Source organism: Vicia villosa, linkage group LG4 (genome assembly GCF_029867415.1).
Source record: "Vicia villosa cultivar HV-30 ecotype Madison, WI linkage group LG4, Vvil1.0, whole genome shotgun sequence".
NCBI classification, from domain to species: Eukaryota; Viridiplantae; Streptophyta; class Magnoliopsida; order Fabales; family Fabaceae; genus Vicia; species Vicia villosa.
In genome coordinates this window covers 176,563,059-176,584,289 of record NC_081183.1, presented here as the reverse complement: position 1 = coordinate 176,584,289, position 21,231 = coordinate 176,563,059, and the positions used below count along the sequence as shown (strand labels likewise).

General features: G+C 34.5%; 3 protein-coding genes across 4 annotated transcripts; all 3 read right to left on the bottom strand.

The window, feature by feature from the left end:
* Positions 1–1,011: 1,011 nt before the first annotated feature.
* Positions 1,012–3,593, bottom strand: LOC131596082 (rust resistance kinase Lr10-like). Of its 2 annotated transcripts, none has more exons than XM_058868641.1 (2): positions 2,698–3,593; positions 1,012–2,466 (listed from the first exon to the last, which is right to left on the bottom strand). In XM_058868641.1, exons 1-2 carry the CDS (start codon positions 3,392–3,394, stop codon positions 1,442–1,444), a joined length of 1,722 nt encoding a protein of 573 aa, XP_058724624.1. In that variant the 5' UTR covers positions 3,395–3,593; the 3' UTR covers positions 1,012–1,441. The 2 variants fall into 2 exon arrangements, with proteins under 2 accessions (XP_058724624.1, XP_058724623.1); XM_058868640.1 differs by having other exon boundaries at positions 1,020–2,544; positions 2,698–3,591.
* A 3,308-nt stretch (positions 3,594–6,901) lies between these two features.
* LOC131596079 (LEAF RUST 10 DISEASE-RESISTANCE LOCUS RECEPTOR-LIKE PROTEIN KINASE-like 2.3) lies at positions 6,902–12,118 on the bottom strand. Its single transcript, XM_058868636.1, has 5 exons — positions 11,397–12,118; positions 11,166–11,318; positions 11,007–11,039; positions 9,151–9,174; positions 6,902–8,647 (listed from the first exon to the last, which is right to left on the bottom strand). The coding sequence occupies exons 1-5, from the start codon at positions 12,019–12,021 to the stop codon at positions 7,398–7,400; spliced, it is 2,085 nt and encodes a 694-aa protein (XP_058724619.1). The 5' UTR covers positions 12,022–12,118; the 3' UTR covers positions 6,902–7,397.
* Positions 12,119–18,291: 6,173 nt separating this feature from the next.
* Positions 18,292–20,668, bottom strand: LOC131596080 (rust resistance kinase Lr10-like). Its single transcript, XM_058868638.1, has 2 exons — positions 19,825–20,668; positions 18,292–19,720 (listed from the first exon to the last, which is right to left on the bottom strand). Exons 1-2 carry the CDS (start codon positions 20,513–20,515, stop codon positions 18,630–18,632), a joined length of 1,782 nt encoding a protein of 593 aa, XP_058724621.1. The 5' UTR covers positions 20,516–20,668; the 3' UTR covers positions 18,292–18,629.
* Positions 20,669–21,231: the final 563 nt, after the last annotated feature.

The following is a 21,231-nucleotide window of genomic DNA, read 5'->3' as shown; positions in this document are numbered from 1 at the left end:
TGACTGCCAGTTTTTAGGCTTCGAATGCGTATGTTTTCAAGTTTTCTGATATGTCTTAGAAAGAAAAGGGTTTGAAGACAGTTTATTGTATTTTATAGTTTAGATTTTAGGATTTTGTAGATGGTGTTGGCCCTTATGATTAGGAGCCTGACAAAACAGGCGGTACATAGAGACACATGGTAGAGGAAGCCACCATAGAAGAGAAAAAAAAGGATATTTGGCTAGGATAGGAAATTTGACTTCATGTATGACTTTCAAGAGGATTCTCAAGGTACAAGGACTTAAATAGCCGGAGCAAATGAATATGAATATAACATATTATTCCAAGTGAATTTCAATAACAATGCCACAAAATCAATACACATAAATTCACATAATGGAGAAGGATACAAGCACACGATAAATCAAATAATATATTGTGCCCTTAAATTGACAAACAATAAAACTAAAGGCGATACCAACGATGACTACAATTTCACGAACGACTTGCATTATTGCAGAAAAATGGTGTAATAATCCTTCCAACGTTATGGATGTTTAACATATCTAGGAGGACTACGATGAGGCTTCAAAACATTGGGTTTTATTGATTGTGACTTATTTTGAGTTACATAATATTGTTTTAGGTACTGAAAGAAGCACTTGCTATGAAATTCTTGGTGTGATTTTTGTTGATTTCTTATAGAATGAATCAAGGGCCTGGTTGTGGTTTTGAAAACTGACAATATCAAATGTGCTTGGAACTGATTACAAACTTAATGCAGTGACACCAATTGTGGAATTTTATTAAATTCTATCATGTTTGGTAGCATGTTATAAAGTAGTTGTTTAAGGATCATAAGCATGAATGGGGAATGCTCAAAGAAACACGAAAAAAAACATGTTTATATTATGTTTTGCTAACAAATATTACGAATAGGAGGAGGAGAAGAAACCGATGACCTGAGGGTATTGAGAAATTCAGCTGACACTAGTAAAGTAATTCACATCGAGTATAACGAGATAATTTTCTTTGGATTTAAGTTAAATGTCACAGTCGGTTGGATCAGTTGTTTACTTTAGAATACCTTAATTTCTTTATCCCTTGCATGACATTAAGAAATTCAGAGTATAGGTGACACCAGGAAGTTATTCAGATTAGGATCGGATGCAGGAAATTTCTATTAACTATATGTTTAAGTGTATTATCAAATCATTTAGTCTGTCAATATTAATATGAAGAAATCTGCATATTGTATTATATTGGTGGTGTGATTTTGCATAGTCTAGCTTGCAAGCATATGATTATTGAAGGTGGATAGTTGCCTCTCACAGTGATGTTGGACTCCAAATATCTCATAAAAAATTATTGAAATACATCAAGATTAATACAACACATACATAACATATAAAAAGTTAGTCTTGATCCACTTCATATGTTTTTTCATGCGAGTAATATATATCATTCATGTATAGATTCCAACTCTAAGGTCAAGTATTTTGTCGGGATTTTAGCAACTTCGAAAGTATTTGAGCTAATAGGGTTTGGCGGCACAACCAAGTCTTCATCTTCTAAAGCCTCTAACATTCGAAGCACAACTTTTATTGACGGGCGGTTTATTGCGTGCCACTGAATGCACCATAGTCCTACAATTGCAAGCTTCTTTAATATTATATCATTTTCTACTCCCTCAATTTTCACTTGCATATCTTTCCCTTCAAAGAGATTGTGAATCCATTCTGGATATAGAACTTGAGAATTTTCCTCAGACAACTGGCTTATATTCTTTCTTCCTCCAACCATTTCAAGTAGTAACATTCCATAACTATATATGTCTGCTTTATACGATACATTCCCAAAGTTTCTCGAAAATACTTCAGGTGCAATGTAACCCAAAGTCCCTCTTGCAGCAGTTACTGAAACAGCACTTTGATCTTTAGAACACAATTTAGCCAAACCAAAATCAGTAATTTTGGGAAGTAACTTGTCGTCTAATAACACATTGTGCGGATTAATATCAAAGTGAAGAATTTGTTGATCACAACTCATATGAAGATACTCAATACCCTTTGCTATGCCGATAGCAATCTGATGTAATTTCTCCCAACCGAGAAAGCGGTCCTTATCATCAGGTCGGGTTATAAAATTTTGTAATGAACCGTTTGAAAAGAAATTGTAAACAAGAGCACGATAGCATCCATCAGCACAAAATCCAAGCAAACGAACCACATTAATGTGATGAACTTTTCCCATAGCTTTCACTTCATTGATGAATTCTTTTCCATCACCCTCTGTGTTATTAAGCATCTTCACAGCCACGAAAATTTCATTAGATAATTTACCTTTGAAAACTGCTCCGTGAGCTCCTTCACCCAACTTTTCTCTAAAATTATTCGTAACTCTCTTTATATCGGCATACGAGAATCTTGCAGGATTTAGCGCCCTGTATTCCTCTAAGAATTTTTCAATTCTAGTCTCATCTTCACCTTTCATTTTAAAATAGTTATAGACACGCAAACATGTTGTAAGAATCAATGTCATCAGAATCAATCCAACAAACGGAACTGCACAAAACAACAGTACTTGAGTACGGAATGATTGTTATTGGAAGTGTTGTGATGATAAATGTTTTAAAGACTTTTTATCATATTAAAACCAAATAAATGAAATATACATACTTTCATAATCCGTAAAAAAAGTGAAGAAATATCTCTTACCTGTGACATATAGAATTATTTTCTTAGTAGGTTTGTGATGACGGTCAAAACATTCTGTCTCATCTTCTGTTCCGTTGATTTTCAGTTTACACATCTTGCCTTGTATTTCACACTTGAAACAATTGGGTTGTGACCAAGCCAAATACAAATTGTCCTGTTGATATATTGGCGGGTACACCGGTGAAGAAGTAATATCTAAAGTCTTGGTGCAAAGTATTGGATCCACACCCGAATCAAGGAGTGTATTAGAAGACTTAACAACATGAACCGGGCAGGATAATGAGCTACAATGGAGGAAAGTGAAGTTATAAGTGTAGTTGGGATTCTCATCTAATTGAAAGGGAGAAGTTTGTGATTGAAAGAGCTTTAAAAACTGTCCTGGATTGCAATTTTCAGGGTCAGATGCGGTTAGATAATGGCCTGCATAATCTATTCTTATGACTTGGAGTATAAGTGGACCAGAATGTAAAGGAAGCTCAATAAGTGTTTTGTGTGTGTCTGAACAAGTAAGATCAAAGCCGGTATAACTGCACCCATGTTCAGTTTTACTGTCTTTAAGTCGGAAGGGAAATCGGATTGGCGGGCCGTCACGTCCGCATCTGGAGTCCCTTCCGCTACAACCATTAACTTGCCATATAACTCTGCTGCAAATCACTGTGAGAATTATGACCATCATCATATTTGAACAGGTTGCCATTTTAGGAGTTATTGATACTTGAGTTGAACCTGCTAATAGAAATCATATAAATAAATATAGTTATTATTGAATACTCTGTTAGAAGCGTCAGAAAACTAGACCACATAATAGTATGAGAAGTGGATTTATTTTTTGATGGGACACTCGTTGATTGCCTTCCAGTTGAAAAGTCCACCGATGAAAATTGAGCTATTCAATTCAAACGCGTAATTAAACAATTTTCAATGTTGTTCAATTTTTCTACAAACTACTTGATAATTGACACCAAATAAAATATTTATTAAATATTCAAAGTTGGACGTTTTCATGTCGTTCAATAGAAACTAGTGATTGATGCAGGTCGCAAATGGTTGTTAAGTAGAGAGTGATATATGCGGCAAATTTTGATTAAATTTTTTATGTTGAATCGGCGAAAGAGACATGTGATATTTTTGTAAAGTATTACGAAAGAGGTGAGAAAGTTAAAATTGTCAATTTTCAGACACTAAGAAGGTAGTATAAATTACTACAGATGGAAGAAGAAGAAAAGATTGCGGGCTATTTGTTGAAGGTGGAAAATCTTGTTCATCTAATGAAAAGTTATGGTGAAACTCTTACTGACAAGATGATATTTGGGAAGGTAAAGCGTACATTGACCTCTAACTTTGATCACTTTATCATAGCTATTCAAGAATCCAACAATTTGATACCATGAAATAAGAAGATTTGGTTGGTTCTTTGGAGGCGCATGAGTCACGGATTGTTGAAAGGTAATGAGTTTAAGATTCGATACAAGCACTATACGCTTAGACATGGAAGAAGCATGGTGGTACCAACAAGTTTAAAGGCAAAGGGGACATGACTCAGAGCAAGAAGTCTTGGTCGAACCCTCAAAAGCATAAGGTCGATGATAGGGCTTCTGAATCCTTAGAAAAAGGAGAAGGAAACTCCTATCAAAAATACAAAAAAGATAAAAAACAAAAAGTGTGCAGTGCTGTGAAAAGTGTGGTAATTTGGTCAAGAATTATTGGTACAAGAAAGACAACAGAGCGACAAAAGGCAAGGACGAAGGAGTGAATCTTGCACGCTAAGATTCAGATGATTTTGAAGATATGGTGGTTATGGATGCAGTTGTAGATGACCATGTAAACTCCAAGGTCTGGTTCCTCGACACAGGTGCTCAAATCACATGAATGGAAGAAAAGTGTGGTTGACAGATTTCGACGAGTCGAAGAAGAGTGATAAGTGCCAAAATGTCGATATTTTGAGTATATATTTGTGGCACTTATCGATTCTATTCTTATGATTTTTGTAATAAAATCCTAACTTTTGTGTAAATATGTGCATACTTGTGTTTTTGATTCATTTTTATACCAATTAATAGTTTTCCATTCATTTTATAGGTATTCATGCATCTTTGGAGCATTGAGTAATAAAGACCAAAGGCTAAGCTTCAAGAATGCAAATTCTACCAATTCATCAAAGAATAAGGCTCAAAATAAGAGTGATAAAAATTATCATTTTGGTTTCCGTTCATTCATTATTGGATAGAGCATTGAATAAGCTTTCCAACGCTTCGAACCGGGCGCAATTCGGAGTTACAGTTCTCAACTTATGGCAAAAACAAGATTTCACTTTTGCTGTCAGTCCGCTGAGCGGAGCTCCAGCGGAGCAAATCAGAGTCTGGATGCAATTTTGAGTCCGCTGAGCGGAGGGGGTCCGCTAAGCGGACCTGCTAAGACAGCAGCTCGTTAAAAGGGGCAAAAATCACATTTTTAGGTTATGGGTTGGGTATTTTTGAGTCCCAACTCCATCATTTTCATTCTTAGATCAAAATTAGCTTAGAAAACAACTTCGGAGGTTGCATAAGGATGATCGGGGGTGGATTGAGCGTCTAACGGAGCTGACAAACCAGGAGATTTTCGGTTCATTTCTCTTCTTCTTTGACTATTTCTCTTTGGTTGAGTTTTGTTTGTATATTTACTTGAATCTTATGTATATTTACCGATTATAATGTTATATTTAACTTGCTTTACAAATTTGTGTTGATGTTATCCTGGATTTTTGCTCTATGCTGGGAATTTGGGGTGCTTTCGAGATAAACTTCTTGAATCCTTATCTAGGATGATTATCTGTTAGTTTCTGAACTCTAGAGATAGATTTAGAGCTAGCATTCACTGTGGGTATCTGTACTTAATGCTTTCGTGTTTGAGCGGCACGCGAGAGATCGCCGACGCGAGAATACGGATGTTCTCGCGACTTCGCGTTAGAGATAACCTTAGTTGTGAGATGATCTCATTTGTGCTCCAGAGATGGACGCTTATGTGAGAGATACGTGATGACATAGATGAGTATCGTAGGTTGAGTATAACGGGTTGGTAAGTGTATGTTTGTGAATAGTGAATATATTTACATTCCTGATAAGTTATTTCTCTTCTAAGAATGTGTTTATTCTTTTACTGTCTATATCTTTGTTTACTTTTTGCTCATTCAATCCCAAGCTCGAAACCGTATAAACTATTGAATGGCATCTCTCCATCTCTATGGACGATAATTCCCGGATCAATATTTCCAATTTTTTTTTGTTGCTTGCCCTATACTGCATTCAACAAAGAGCAAGGTCAAACTTGCAAATAATACCTAGTTGGAAGAAGAAGGTACTGGGAACATAGTTATTCAAAGGAGAAATTGAGCAAAAGATATGATCAAAGATGTACTATATGTACTTGGAATAAAGTGCAATATGCTAAGTGTTGGAAAACTAGTCAAAAAAGGTTTCTTAATGGTTATGAAAGATGTTAAATCATTCAATCAGAATGTGCCACGTGTCTTAAATGACACATAAGCAACTCAAGGTGCAATACCTAGTACGTGTAGACCATATGCTAAGGTTACGGGATCCACTAATATCTCTAAATTCATTTATAATATGTTTGGATGACGTAATTGAGAATTTTTAAGGAATTCAAAATTTTAAACAATTCAAATTATTCAATTGAAATCCATTCATTTTTAAATTATGTTGTTTGGATAAAGTATTAAAATGATTCGTTATTAATTTTTTAAGGTCACTTTCATAAATTTTAAAATTTTTGAACCAAATTTTGAACATGATAAATAGAGACCAATTTGCAATTTTTTGTAAATGTGAAGGGATCAATTTGTAACATTTGAATTATTAAAGACTTATTTATGATTTTTTGAAAACTTTAGGGATGAATTTAAAATTTTCATAAAGTATGAAGTTCATCTTGCAAAATTTAAAAAATTAATAATAAATAATTTAACATTCGCATTATATATAGTAGATAGGCAATTACTTTTTGGTCTCATTTGAAATTTCTTAAATTGAACTCGAATAAAATACTCTATAAATTTACATAATTTTAACAATTCTCTATTTTTTAAAATCTAAACAATAGATTTTGGTCAAATGATTTAAAATTTTCTAAATTTTTTTTTCTCACTTAAATTATTCATTCAAACGCACATCTAGAGAATTTGTCTAATCAAAATTTAATTTTCTTTTATTACATTGCATGTAATTCTTTATATTCCTTAAAGACACTTAATTTCTTTCTATCCAATACAAAAACACCTCCGATTCACACACAAATATAACATAAGGCCTAGTGCAAACATTAGCATGTAAGAGGTGAAAATTGGACGTTACATGCTCTACATTATATTTAACATCAATTATGCCATCTAAACCTTCCATCTTTTAAAGATGAAACAATGATGGTTCTTTTCTCTCTGTTTCCATTAAAAACAACATATTAGAATTATTAAGATATTAACTTTTAAACAGCTCTAACTAAAAAAAGGAAACTAAATGACAAATATACATGTTAGACAAATGATTAGGTTATATATCATTGTGGAAAATATAAGTATTGATTATAAACATTATACATGCAATAATTACATTTTTTAAGTAACTAAAATCACAAATTCATATTTCATATTTTAAAAACACAAACTAACAACACAAATGTTATACATATTTAATCAATTTGAATTATCAAGCCGAAAACATCAATAGAGGAGTGGTTGTGATTTCCTCAACATAACTGGTAGAACCAGTATCTGATTCAGTTTCATTTGAAGTGGTATCAAGATTCTCATGAATTGTTTCATGTGGATATAGGACAGGCTTTGGAGGCATTTCAATATTTTCAAGAACATTTTCAAGCATTTCCACTACTTTGTCCATTGAAGGGCGATCAATGGGTTTCAACTGTATACACCAAAGTGCAATGAGGAACATTTTTTTCAAAACATCGTTAAATTCCTCCATGATGAAATCTTCCATTTCTCTTTCCCTTTTTTTGACCAATTGATCATAAATCCAAAATGGAAAGTAGAGTTGACTTGAATTCCCCGCATGTGAATTCAAATTTCTTCTCCTACTAGCCATTTCAATCAAAAGCATTCCAAAGCTATACACGTCGGCCTTATATGATATTCCCCCAATGTTTTGATAGAACAATTCTGGAGCCATGTACCCGATTGTTCCTCTTGCTGCTGTCAAAGTGGCAATACTATTGTTGATAGGATAGAGCTTTGCAAGACCAAAGTCTGAAATTTTTGGGATGAAATTTGCATCAAGAAGAATGTTATGAGGCTTAATATCAAAATGCAAAATTTGCATATCACAACCTTGATGGAGATAAGAAATTCCACGTGCTACTCCTAGAGATATATCATATACTTGGTCGTGAGTTAAAGATATAACTCCGTCTTTGTTGAAAATATATTTATCAAGAGAGCCATTGGGCATGTACTCATATACAAGAGCACGTTTTGATCCTTCAACGCAAAATCCAACAAGTCGTACCACATTTGAATGGTATATTCTTCCTAAAGTAGCAACTTCACTCATGAATTCTTGCCCATTAGTTTTTGATTTTATCTTCAACATCTTAATGGCTACAAATGGACCACTTATTAGGTTTCCTCTATACACATCTCCATAACCTCCTTCACCCAATTTTACCTTGAAATTTTTTGTCATTTGTTTTATCTCTTTGTATGAATACCTTATTGGCATGAGAGTATTACTTTGTAGAAAATCTTCAATATTTTCATATATTGATTCATGTCTTCTTCGATATGTATAGATCAAAAACACAGAGAAAATTATGATGCCCAATATAGTTCTAGGTGCAAGGTATGGCAAAATATACCTTCCTGTAACTATTCCCGCTCTATATACGTTAATACTTGACTTATATATGATTATATGACCCATGCCTGTGAGCTCACGAAATCCTACATTACATATAGTAAATTGATATGTTTTAAAACTAGAGAATAGAACATTATTAATATTAGCAATGACACAATACACATTATTTTACGATTTCCTTAAATGAAATTTGAACTATGTTCCCTATACATAGATTGGATCGATAGAATACAATGAAATGTAAAGGTATGAGATGTAATAGAATAAACTTCTACAATTTGAATTCTTAAAATTGAGGTGAGTGAAACAAAATGAAAGGGTGTCTATTTCATCACTTACTAGTATTTATTTTCCTCCAATTTAAGCTGTAAGGCAAAATCGATTCTACTCCATCATATCTTCAAGAAATCGTCTAAAACCTCTAATACATGTTTTTCTAGTTTCAAGTATTTTCAATTCAACCTAGTATATATCAGTATTTCAAGATGTAGCAAATTTGTCCCTACCATTAATTTTTAGCCTAAACCTCTTAATTCTCATTTTTACGAAAATATCACGTTTAGCATGCATTTAATTTAAACCATACCTTCGTAGATGCCAGCAACGTAATCTGTAGAAAAAAAATTCAATGAATTTAAAACGAATTTAAAAAGCTAAAAAATACTCCCATTATCTTAAAATAAGTGTTTTTTTAGCCTACAAAATTTGTTCTAAAAGAAGTATCATATCACCTTTTCAATACAACATTAATTCATTTTGTACCAATTTTATCCTTAAATAATATTATCCGCACTCAAGACATTAAATTTCATTATGGACAATGTATTTGTAACCAATAATAATTAAGGACATTCATTGGAATGCGTGAGTAAAAATATTCACCACAAAAAATATATATTTAGATGAGATGATAATAAATCTTTTTTAATTTAATCGGATGGCATGGTTCGAATTCAGCTCTAAGCATGTAGCAATGTAATGTTAAGTTTTTTTGAGAAATTTTCTATTTAGGATTCAATAGAGATATTCGAGTCATTTTTAATTGAAATGGGTATCTATATTAGCATGGTTTGGTTCGTCTAGAGAAAATATAATTATTTTCCGTTCACATGTCATATTATGAGTTGTTAAATAAACTATACAATTTGGTTGCAGGGGATAAGGTTGACCATATAGAGAATTTGGGGGGTCGCTGGAACAAGAAAGGGACAAATATTCAAATATTATATATGTAGGGAGAATATGAAATTTGTATTGGGTTTTGCTTTAGAGACCACTGTGATTTCTTTTTGTTCAAGCAAAAATTAGATATCACTAAGAAGAGAAAAGTGACTGTTGACATAATCAACTGTCATGTGACCTACCTTGGTCGTTCATCCGTCCTTCTTCGACTTGATTTAGCGTATCACAAATCAAGGCAGTCCATCTTAATAGTAAGGTTGTGAAGTGTGTCTTTAATGATTATTCAGAAGATGAACATGATTTTAAGTTGTGAAAATGGAGTCTCGGGGATCAAAGTTCATCATAAGCAGATGTATAACATTCAATGAGGTGCGTGCAGGGAGGAAGAGTAAAGACATTGAAATGAAGGTATCAAAAACTACGGCGGAGAAGACTCAATTTAAGATGGAGGTTTATGTTAGAGAGACTATGAATGATGAGGAAGTAAAGGCTCATAATCCTAGTTCTAGTGAGAGATATTTTATAGTGTGGTCTATGATTGTCATTTGACTTATAATAAGGTAACGAGGGAGATTGCATCATCTCATGAATATGTTTATGATGTTATGCTTTGAATGTGGCTGAAAGATTGAAGATGGTTAAAGAATTATACTTGTGGGCTTGCTAGACTACCTAAGAAGAAAATATGGTTAGTGCAAGTGGATGCAAGTGACAATATCAAGGTTCAATAGTGATTTTTTCTTGAACATGATTGTTAAATAGTGATTCAAATTTAGAGAAAGAAACAAGGTGGCTAATTGATAAATTGACATCACGACCCACTGTGAGTCAAGTTGGAGATTTGTGTAAGTATGTCTCACGAACTCAAGTGATCAAAGGAGGAATTTATTCCAGCACAATTGATTTTTTGGTGAAAAGTCAACAAAAATTAACGATTTGTTGGTCAACGGTCAATGTTCAATGGTTAACTCTCTCAATACTCAATGAATGACTCGATCATGATCCGATGGTTGATTAGGTCAATGATGAATTAGTTGACTAGTCAACTGTTCAATTGGCCAATAAATAACTTGATTTGAGTTGAATTGCATATGAAAATTGAATTTTTGGTATATTTAAACTTTAGGATAATATAAATACGAGTCTCTATCATTTATGTTCATTAAAAAAAACAAAATGGAAGAGGTGGTTATACTTGGAGACCTTTACTCAAATTAAACAAGAGAATCTTATTGCATAAAAAGAACAAGAGATTCTTACCATACATTAGGCGGACCTTGTCTGCCCAAGCTCCTGAAAATTACAATTGAAGAATAACTTTAAATTGAAAATAAGATAATACAAAAAAGCATGGGATAAATGGGAAAGAAAATAAATTTCAAAAGTAGTAATTATGTAATCTCTTTAAGTTTGCCTTACCGCAAGAGTCAAATGGACAACTGCCTTCGAAACATTGAATCTTGTTGATGGTATCATTGAGCAAGCATTCATCACAAGGACAAGAGGCTTTCATCCATGAAATTTCAAATCCATATTGTAGCGCTTTGTGAATATCAATATAAGAAATGTTTCCTGCAATAGTAATAATATTTAGACAGAAAAAGTTGACACTATGTAAAAAAACATATAATATAGCTCCCAATTTTTTACCTAAAATGTTTTTGTCGTAAGTATAAAAATCTCCCCAGAAGGACGAGAGGGTAACAAACTTAACACGGCATTGAGGCTCCAAAATTTTAAAGGGTGGGTCCCCAACAATGGCGTATGTGTGTTGATCCAAGCATGAAGTTGTATTGGCATAATACTTATCGACAACCTTACTAGGTGGACTTGTACACTTCATGTAAATTACTGGCATAGATAAATCTAATCCATAGTAATCATTTCGATTTAAGAAGTACTGATATGAATTATTTTCTTTGGGAAGGTACCTTTGCTCTGAATCATTGTAATAAGTAAAGTTGTTTTGGGATAAGAAGAAGCGAGGGAGAGATGAGCAATTGGAGGGTTGAATGTTTGGGTCAACGACTCGGATTGTGTAATTGTTGTAATTTATTGATTCTACCCTAAAATAACCATCATATAAACTCAATACAGTAACGTTGTTCACACAATCCAACTCGTACTTACTGTTCCCACAGTGTTCTGGGTCTTGTTTTAGTCTAAAGGGATAGGTTATGTTGGTAATTTTTCCACAGGAGGAAGAAAAGCAAGGTAGGGAGTTGGAATAAGTATTATGTGGAACAAGAAACAAGAAGAAGAGAAACATAATCATTTTTACTCACGGTGCTAGTTTTGTTATGGTGGATGAATAGAGTTTTAAAGGAAAATGTATTCTTGAATGATGATGTATTTCATAATACCATTCTTCCGGGAGGTAGGGACCCCTTGTATTTGACTCCATGATCTAACGCGTATTGAATTTAAATTCTTCTAAATTTAAAATGATATTGTATATAATCGAAGTAGCTGAAATTATTAAAAATTAATTTATCAACTAAGAAAGTTTGAACAGTCTTATCTCAATTAACGACTAGAATCTAGAATATCTACAACATGTAAACAGTATGAATATGCATCATGCATGCATCTCAATGCCCTTTGGAATCCTTAATTTCATCCCTTTGTATTAACCATGGGTGAGTACCCCTTGTACTCGTTTTCGTAATAGTATCTCATTGCTTATCAAAAAAAAAGATAAGAGAGAGAATATATCATACCGACTAAAAGACCCTATAATTTAACTTACATAAGTTCATGCTAGACCAAAGACTTAGGCCTTTTTTTTTTTTGACCAAGGCTTTTTCTTTTTAAAAGCTTATTTAACTAGAAACCTTATGCTACATACGACTAATTTTTTTTAAAGTTAATCAGGCCGGATTACATAAATAAATAAATAAGTAATATTTTTTTATATTTTTTATTTTATTATATTTTTTATTTTGAGTAAAATTATAAATTTGTTAGTCTTTTTTATATTTAAACATATTATTATTAATTAGAATTGAAATAACATATTTCATATAATCTGATTATATACAAATCATGTTAAAAAAATAAAATAAAGTTCGTTTATCTAGAAAATTTTATAAAAATAAGATGAAAACAAATTATGAATAATGATATATATTATATTTATAAGATTTCTCAAATAAATAAACTTACAAATTTTTTGTTGCTTAATAAGTATTCATATGCAAAAACAAAAGAATGATGATGTGGCGATGAAAAAATTTCATGTGGCGATGTAGATTTTTGGTGCGGAGGAGTGGGGTTGTGTCTATAAAATTAGCACTCAAATACCCAAGTTAGTGAAGTAAGAGAGGTGAAACTTTGCAAACATGAATGAAATTGTACTTATTGTAGCGCGTGGACGAGTTTATATATGGTAAAGATTTAAACGGCTCCTGGTTAGTGTGTCGTGGACTGTGGAAGAACATTGGATTGGGTCCAATTGTTGAGGATGAGCAAACAACTTGGATATGGTGTGCAACCCTATAACAATAGTCCATTTATCCACCCGTCTTGAATGAGGATGTTTTGGATTGAGTCTCTGGTGTTAGGCCAGTTTGCAGGGCCGTTTGACTGGCCAGAAACATGGCCTTCAAGTCCTAGTTGCAGGGTATAGATATAGGGTTGTAACAAAAACATTGAGACCGACCTCCAGGCTGTTATTCTCGGCTTCCTCAAAGTTCTCGGGTTAGTCCCACTTTAGAGACGGGGTTGGAGATGTGTTGAGTGGAAGTAGGTGACCTCATGAATACGTGTATTAAATACTTGTCTTGTAATTGAAATGTTTCGCAATGTAACTTCTTCACGGGCTCCTAAGTTCCTAGGGTAGGGGAATGGTGACTTCGTTATAACACTCGACAACATTCAAATTTCGTTATGCTTTAATATCGATGAATTTATCGTGGCGCAAAAAATACCTGCGCGTAACGAACGCTCAAAATAATAACAGAGTGGCTAACAAAGTTAATTTATTCCAAATGGAAACGGAAAATAATGATAAAACCTTTAAAAGAAAAAGAAAATGGTCGTCGAAACTAGATTAGGGTTCAGGAGTTAGTTATGCAAGGGGAAGTATTATTACCTCTTGGATCCGCTGAACTCAACTGGGACCATTTAGTTAGTTTGCGAGAGAATGTTAGCGTGAATGTTACTTAGTTTCTTCTAACTATTATGTATTATTTAAATGGGCTAAAATAAGTTTTTTAATTAGGATGCTTATTGAGACGTTGAATCTCGCTCCTACGTATCACCAAGTACGATGGGGAACTCAAAGGTACATAGTTCCTAGTAGAAAAGAACTGTTTGTTGGTTGTTTTTAAAGAGTAACACTTAGATTCACGTTGAGCGGTTCAACATTGTTTGTTGCTCGCGCTTGGAGGATGAGGAATTTGTTTGTTTCATGTCAAATATATAATGCATACTCGTTTGCAAAAGGTTTTCGCAGTCGCACTAAGGCGGAAAAAGGATGGTTAGATTGGTTGGATTGTTTTTAAGTGGATGACGAGTATTCGAATAGTAAGCTCTACAGCTAGTAACAAAATACTCGGGGAAAAAAGAGGCCTACGCCCAATTTATCCTTTTTACCCGATTCATTGTGAAAAGATGAGGCGAATTAAGTCATGGTTCCTTGAAAGAAGACGAGTATTCAAACAGTAAGCTCTACAGCTAGTATCCAAATACTCGAGGAAAAAGGCTTATATTTATCCTTTTTCTTCCAAGGGGGAACGAGCTAAAATCAGTTAACAATTGTGTTTTAGTTTAGACGACGGGTACTTGAATTGTAAGCTCTATAGCCAGTATCCAAGTACTCAGCGAAGGAAGAGGCCTAAGCCCAATCAATCTTTTTTCTTCCTATTTATTATGAAAAGATTTGGAATTACTTTTGATTACATGGGAAAAAGAACTTGGTGTTGACCAAGGATTTTATTTGCGCTTGTATGAAAAATGATTTGATTGAGTTAAAAAACAACTTGATGTTGGTCAAGTGTTTGGATCATATTTTTTTGAGATTAAATGGAAAAGTTTTAGAATTGATTATGAGAGGAATGACTTTATTGAATGAGAGTGAGTGGAGGTTGAAGATTGATTTTATCTTACAAATAATTTATTCTTTTCGAAAAAGGTACTTGATGTTAATCAAATTTCGCATTTAGTTTTTTTAAGAAAGATTGATTTTAAAATGTCACATTTTTAAATATTTAGGTTTAATTAACTAAATAAAAAAAGCAAAAAGGATAGGGAGTACATGCAAACAATATGAGATAAAATTAAAACTAATGGGCTTAAAGCCCACCAAACCTAACAAAAAAAATAAAACAAAAAAAGGAACACAAAGCATACAAAAATAAGATAAATTTTTTGTACACCTATATGAATTGAAAACCCTATTAAAATCCCCAAAATACCCTTCAGAGATGTATCTCTAAAGGCATCAATTTTATAATTTCTTAGATTTCGGAGATGCATCTCCAAAATCATCCCATTTTTTTTTGAATATCTCGGAAATGCCTATCCGAAAACACCAGGGGACCAATTTCAGTTATGCATATCTGAACTATGCTCTGAGTGTTTTTTTTTCTTTTCAAAACAATGATAAATCCCATATTTTACATTATTCGACAAAATTGCAAAACTGAATCAGATAACACGTAAACTAGAATAAATACGAATATATTAATCAATGGTAGTTGTTCAGATAAATCAAAAATGTAAAAATATTACAACCCAACTAAATGTCATGAATAAAACATAAATAGGCAACTACTACTGAGTATGTCTAATCCTAACTCTCTAGGACCTCCTCTGCCTCCTATATGCCGACGCAACGGCCGCGTCACTGACCATCCTCTGCACAATGGCAACTGCCTATGAACCAACACCGTAAAGCGCAGGCTCGGTGGTACTCAACAAATAAATTGTCCCCTCCTCCTCATTCTCAGCTTCCACCACCAAATGGTTCTCGTACAACTCTCTCAGGCTGGAGAACAGGATATGTGCCCCATGCGTTACACTGCACTCCCTCTCGGCCATAAATGGGTCCATGCCCAAAAAATCCACCATCCACTCGATGGCATTAACCCGTTGTATACGAGAATGGTTCAGCAGTCTCCCTCTGATCGACAGGTGGAGCAGACAGGCGACATCATAGGGGGTGATCGTCAACTCCCCAACAGGAAAGTGGAAAGACGATGTCTCCTTGTGCCACCTTTCGGCAAATTCCCCCTGCATGTCGTGGCTAATGGTGGTATATCCGGTCATGTATAATTCGCCAAGACTGGAGGCAGCTACAACGTCGTTAAACCACTGAGCCTGCGGAATAAAGAGATCAAATATTTTCTGCGAATGGTTCACGGATTTTATGGTTGGCATTTTCTGTCACAACAAAAAAACAACAACAATGTTAGTTAATGTTTTCAACTATTTGTAATTAAAATGGTTAAGTTAGAAAGTGTAATAATAAAACTACCTCTCCTTCCCAAACACGTCGATCGACGTGCTCATGGTAGTATAACAACAGAGATGTGTCCGAAGGCCCTCCCGTATAGCCCCCATCCTCATCGTCCTGAGCCTCCACCCCGGGTACCCTTTCCTCCTCAGGAGCCTCCACCTCCTCTTGATGTTCCTCCACCACATCCTCTTCAACCTCACGGGAGGAAGACGCCCAAGCAAGCCTACTCCTCGATTTAGATGAGGAACTTGCAGGCGCCTCATCCATTTGGACGGGTACTCGACCCCGTCCCCGTGTCACTACTAGCTGTGCATCCCGCTCGCGTCGAGCCGATGCCGTTTGGGTCTCCCTACCCTATCTAAGTCGTGTCGGATTTTCTGACATTTTCCTGAAAAATTGCAATCGGTAAGACTTTGAAACAATTTAGGAAATAGAAAATCAGTTTAGACTACATTTCGGAAGTGCATTTCCGAAACTAGTCAGAGGTGATTTCGGAAATGCACTTCCGAAAACCCGTGCAATTCTCCATTTTTGCAGTCACCCATTTCTTGCCTTAACCCATTCAAAATCTAATTTTTACCAACTAAATACTACCATTGACCCATAATAACTTCAACCTACTACAGTTTGCTAATTTCTAATAGCCCTAATAAGATTATCAATGCTAGAGTTCAAAGTTTGAAAACTTACAAATTTTATGAAGCTTTGAGTTGCCTTTGAATGAGCCTTTGAATCCTTTGATGTTGTAGAGCAAGTGTAGTTTGTGTAGAAGTTGGAAGAAATTGGTGTAGTGTGGAAAATTTTATGTTTTAGGTAGAATGAAAAAGGGGTGGCTGTTTTTAGTAAACAGAAAAACGCAGCATATTTCGGAGATGCATCTCTGAAAACACCTTTTTGTAAAAAATTGATTTCGGAGATGTAATTTCAAAATCACCCTTTTTGATGTCTTCGGAGATGCATCTCCGAATTATAGGGGCATTTATGGAATTTTGCCACGGGTTAGTAAGAAGCTATAGGGGTCTATACAAAAATTGTAAAATATAACGGGGTGTGGAAATTAATGGGCGAAGGCCCAAGTTGAAAAAATCCCAAGAACTGAGTCAAAGCACTGACTCAACTAGATCCGTTGGATCTGAATACAATGCAAATCTTTAGGAGATCTAAGGTTGAAACTGATGCGCATGCTAACAACGGCGGGGACTCTTGTACAGAAGTCATAGGATCCATACAATGATCAAACAATCAGAAGGCACCAGATGTGCCACTTGGCAAGATTAGAGGCGCTCATGGAGACACTATAAAAGGAGGAGTCAACAAGAAAATCTTCATTTTCACTCCTCGCTTCTCTCTCTTATGTCAGACCTATCTCTCAATTTTCTCTCCCTCTCAGCCTTACCTCCGCCCTAGTTACCCAGGATGTCGTCGTGAACCACTTCCTAGGTTCATCATGTTCATGATAAATATGATGAACTTCAATCTTAAATTTCCAGAATCGATAAAAAATAACCCAAATTAAAACACTCAAACACGAACCATGATTAAACAACAATGTGGTGTCTCTCTCACTTGTGTGTTGCTCTTGATCCAATATAGATGCTCTTTATGATGATCCAACAAACACGACCTAACATTTTTGTGAAACAACACTGCTACAAATAATGTATTTTTTTTTTACAAACTTACATCTCAATCAACAAAAAATTAATGTATAAATTCTGAGTGGACAACGTTTTAATTTTTTTATTAAAAAAAATTACTTAGAAAAAACTAACTAAGGGACACAATTCAAATCATAACAATTACATTTTATGATTTTATTTCTTTTACAATGGTGTCATTCTTTTTATTTTATTTTTTACTTAAATATTAAGTAAACTATAAGTCCATTATGATTAATAGTTGAGTCATTACTCTTAAGAAGGATCTAGATAGTTAATAATTGGTTGATGTTAATGTTATAAATAAGTGATTGGTGAATGTAATTATCACGAAGGAAATAATAAATGAAAATCTTAATTTTAGAGTTAGCATTTTTCAGTGTAATTTATATCATGCAATAGCAAAAGCATGTTCATAACACTAATCAAATATGTTCCATTCAACCATGATCAATTCAATGCTAACTAGTTAGTAATACAATATTGGGAACTTTACATGAACACTTCACATGACATATTTTCATTTTTTCACCATTTCTTTCCCTAATGTGAATACCAAACATGCTGATTATTTTCATCTTGCTAATACAGTTATTCAATGTTTGTTGATGATGAAGATGTCATAAAAAAAACATTAAAGACTACATCTACTCCAATGAGGTAGTGTTATTTAAATGCCTCAAGATTAACGCTGCAACTAAAAAATATATAAAATGTTAATCTTGTCGCACCTGATATTTTCTAATGTGACAACCATATCTTATCTCATTCATGTATAGACTCTAACTCTAAAGTTGAATACTTTTTCGAGATTTCACCATTTTTCAAAATTGTAGAGTTGAAAGGGTTTGGAGGCACAATCAAATTTCCATCTTCTTGAGCTTCTAACATTTGTAGCACACCTTTTATGGATGGACGATTTATCGGATTCCACTGAATACACCACAATCCTACCTTTAAAATTACATCATCTCCTGCTTTCTCAATCTTCAATTGCATATCGCGCCCTTCAAGAAAATTCTGAACCCATTCTAGATACAAAACTTTAAAATTTTCCTCTGAAAACTGACTTATACTCTTTCTTTCTCCAACCATTTCAAGCAGTAACATCCCATAACTATATATGTCAGCTTTATATGATACATTTCCAAAGTTCCTCGAAAATACTTCAGGCGCAATGTAACCCAGAGTCCCTCTCGCAGCAGTTACTGAAACTATGCTTTCAGTTTTAGAACACAATTTAGCCAAACCAAAATCTGTAATCTTTGGAACAAACTTGTCGTCTAATAACACGTTGTGGGGATTAATATCAAAGTGAAGAATTCGTTGATCACAACTCGTGTGAAGGTACTCAATACCTTTAGCTATGCCAAGAGCTATTTGTTCTAGCATTTTCCAACCTAAAAAATTATCAATGTTTTTAGGTTGGGTTATGAAGTTTTGTAACGAGCCGTTTGAAAAGAAATTATAAACAAGAGCACGATAAGATCCATCCGCGCAGAATCCAACCAAACGAACTATATTAATGTGATGAATTTTTCCCATAGCTTTCACTTCATTGATAAACTCTTTTCCATCCCCCACTGTGTTTTTTAGCATCTTCACAGCCACCAGAATTTCATTCGATAATTTACCTTTGAATACAGCGCCATGAGCCCCTTCACCTAACTCTTCTCTAAAGTTATTTGTAATCCGCCTTATATCCGCAAAAGAGAATCTCGTGGGATTGAGCGCCCGATAATCCTCTAAAAACTTTTCAATTCTAGTCTCGTCTTCACTCTTTGTTTTGAAATAGTTATAGAGACGCAAACATGTCCTAAGAATCAACATCGTCATAACTGCACCAACTAACGCAACTACACAAAAATAAAACTAAATAGTTTAGTTATTTAAAATCTCAATATGATGTGTATGTAAATGTTATAAAAAATAAAAAAAAATGTAAAGAAGTATATCTAACCTGTGATATATAGAAGTATCTTCTTAATTGGTTTGTGATGACGGTCAAGACATTCTATCTCGTCTCCAGTTCCGTTATTTTTGGGTTTACAAATCTTGCCTTGTATTTCACACATGCTACAATTGGGTTTCGACCATGTCAAACCCAAGCAATCATTCTGATCCTCCTCTACCGGCACGTACGGTGAAGAAATAATATCTGGAGTTGTGGTGCAGAGTATTGGATCAAAACCCGAACGAAGGAAATTGCTGCTAGACTGAACAACATAAACCTGGCAGGGTAATGAGGTACAATTGAGGAAACGGTATTTATTATAAGTGTCTTCAGGTTCCTTATAGAACTGAAAAGTAGACATTTGTGATCGGTAGAGTTTAAGAAGCTTTCCAGCAAAGCAATTTTCAGGGTCACATGCGATTAGATATTGGTCTTGATAATTTATACTTTTGACTTGGAGTATAATTGGACCAGATTGTGAAGGAAGCTCAATCAGAGTTTTGTGTTCGTTTGAACAAGTAAGACCAAAGCCTTTATAACCACATCCATGTTCTGTTTCACTATTTTTAAAATAGAATGGAAATCGGATATGCGGGCCGTGGTGACCGCATCTGGAATCCTTCCCGCTACAACCATTAACTCTGCTGCAAACCACTGTTAGCATCATGACTACCATCATATTTGAACAGCTTCCCATTTTAGAACGTATTACAACACTAGAGGAGATAATATTGTTGGAACATACAAATCAAATTAAGGTTTCTTTAATGGGGAAAATGATCAATTGAAGAAGATGAAGATTAAAGAAAGAAGAGAAATAATAGAGAGAGAGAGTAATTGAGCGTGAGATAGTGAATTGGCATTAACCACAACATAGGAGTAGTGAGCTCCTTATATAGTACAAGTTACAAAATGATTGGAATGATTTAAAGCACCCTAAAACAAACAGAAAAACAGTTGGGCTTCAGTGTAACCGGTTACGGCAAACAGCGTAACCGGTTACGCAAACGCAACATCTACAGTAAATCTGTTTTACGGGTTCGTAACCGGTTACGGTAACAGGCGTAACCGGTTACGCCAACTGAAGTGCTAAAAACAGCAGTTTCAACACACCACCTCACTTCAGTTGGTCCAAGTCCACCATGCTCAGCTTCCTTCTCAGCCTCTTGAACACCTCATTGGTCACACCCTTGGTCAATAAGTCAGCTACTTGATCTTCGCTTCGACAATACCCCAATCGTAACTTTCCATCGCTCACTAACTCCCTCAAGTAATGAAACCGCATCTCTATGTGCTTGCTTCTTCCATGTGCAATTGGATTCTTCGCAAGGTTGATCGCGGAGACATTGTCGACAAGGAGAGTAATAGCCTCACCCTCACTACTATTAAGCTCCTTCAATAGATTCATAAGCC

Coding starts and splice junctions, on each gene's coding strand:
- LOC131596079 (XM_058868636.1), bottom strand. CDS start 12,021: ATGATTATGTTTCTCTTCTTCTTGTTTCTTGTTCCACATAATACTTAT. Junction 11,319..11,396: donor TTACGACAAAAACATTTTAG/GTAAAAAATTGG, acceptor TTACTATTGCAG/GAAACATTTCTTATATTGAT. Junction 9,175..11,006: donor CAAGGTCCGCCTAATGTATG/GTAAGAATCTCT, acceptor TTTTTTCTACAG/ATTACGTTGCTGGCATCTAC.
- LOC131596082 (XM_058868640.1), bottom strand. CDS start 3,394: ATGGCAACCTGTTCAAATATGATGATGGTCATAATTCTCACAGTGATT. Junction 2,545..2,697: donor AATAATTCTATATGTCACAG/GTAAGAGATATT, acceptor TGTTTTGTGCAG/TTCCGTTTGTTGGATTGATT.
- LOC131596080 (XM_058868638.1), bottom strand. CDS start 20,515: ATGGGAAGCTGTTCAAATATGATGGTAGTCATGATGCTAACAGTGGTT. Junction 19,721..19,824: donor GATACTTCTATATATCACAG/GTTAGATATACT, acceptor ATTTTTGTGTAG/TTGCGTTAGTTGGTGCAGTT.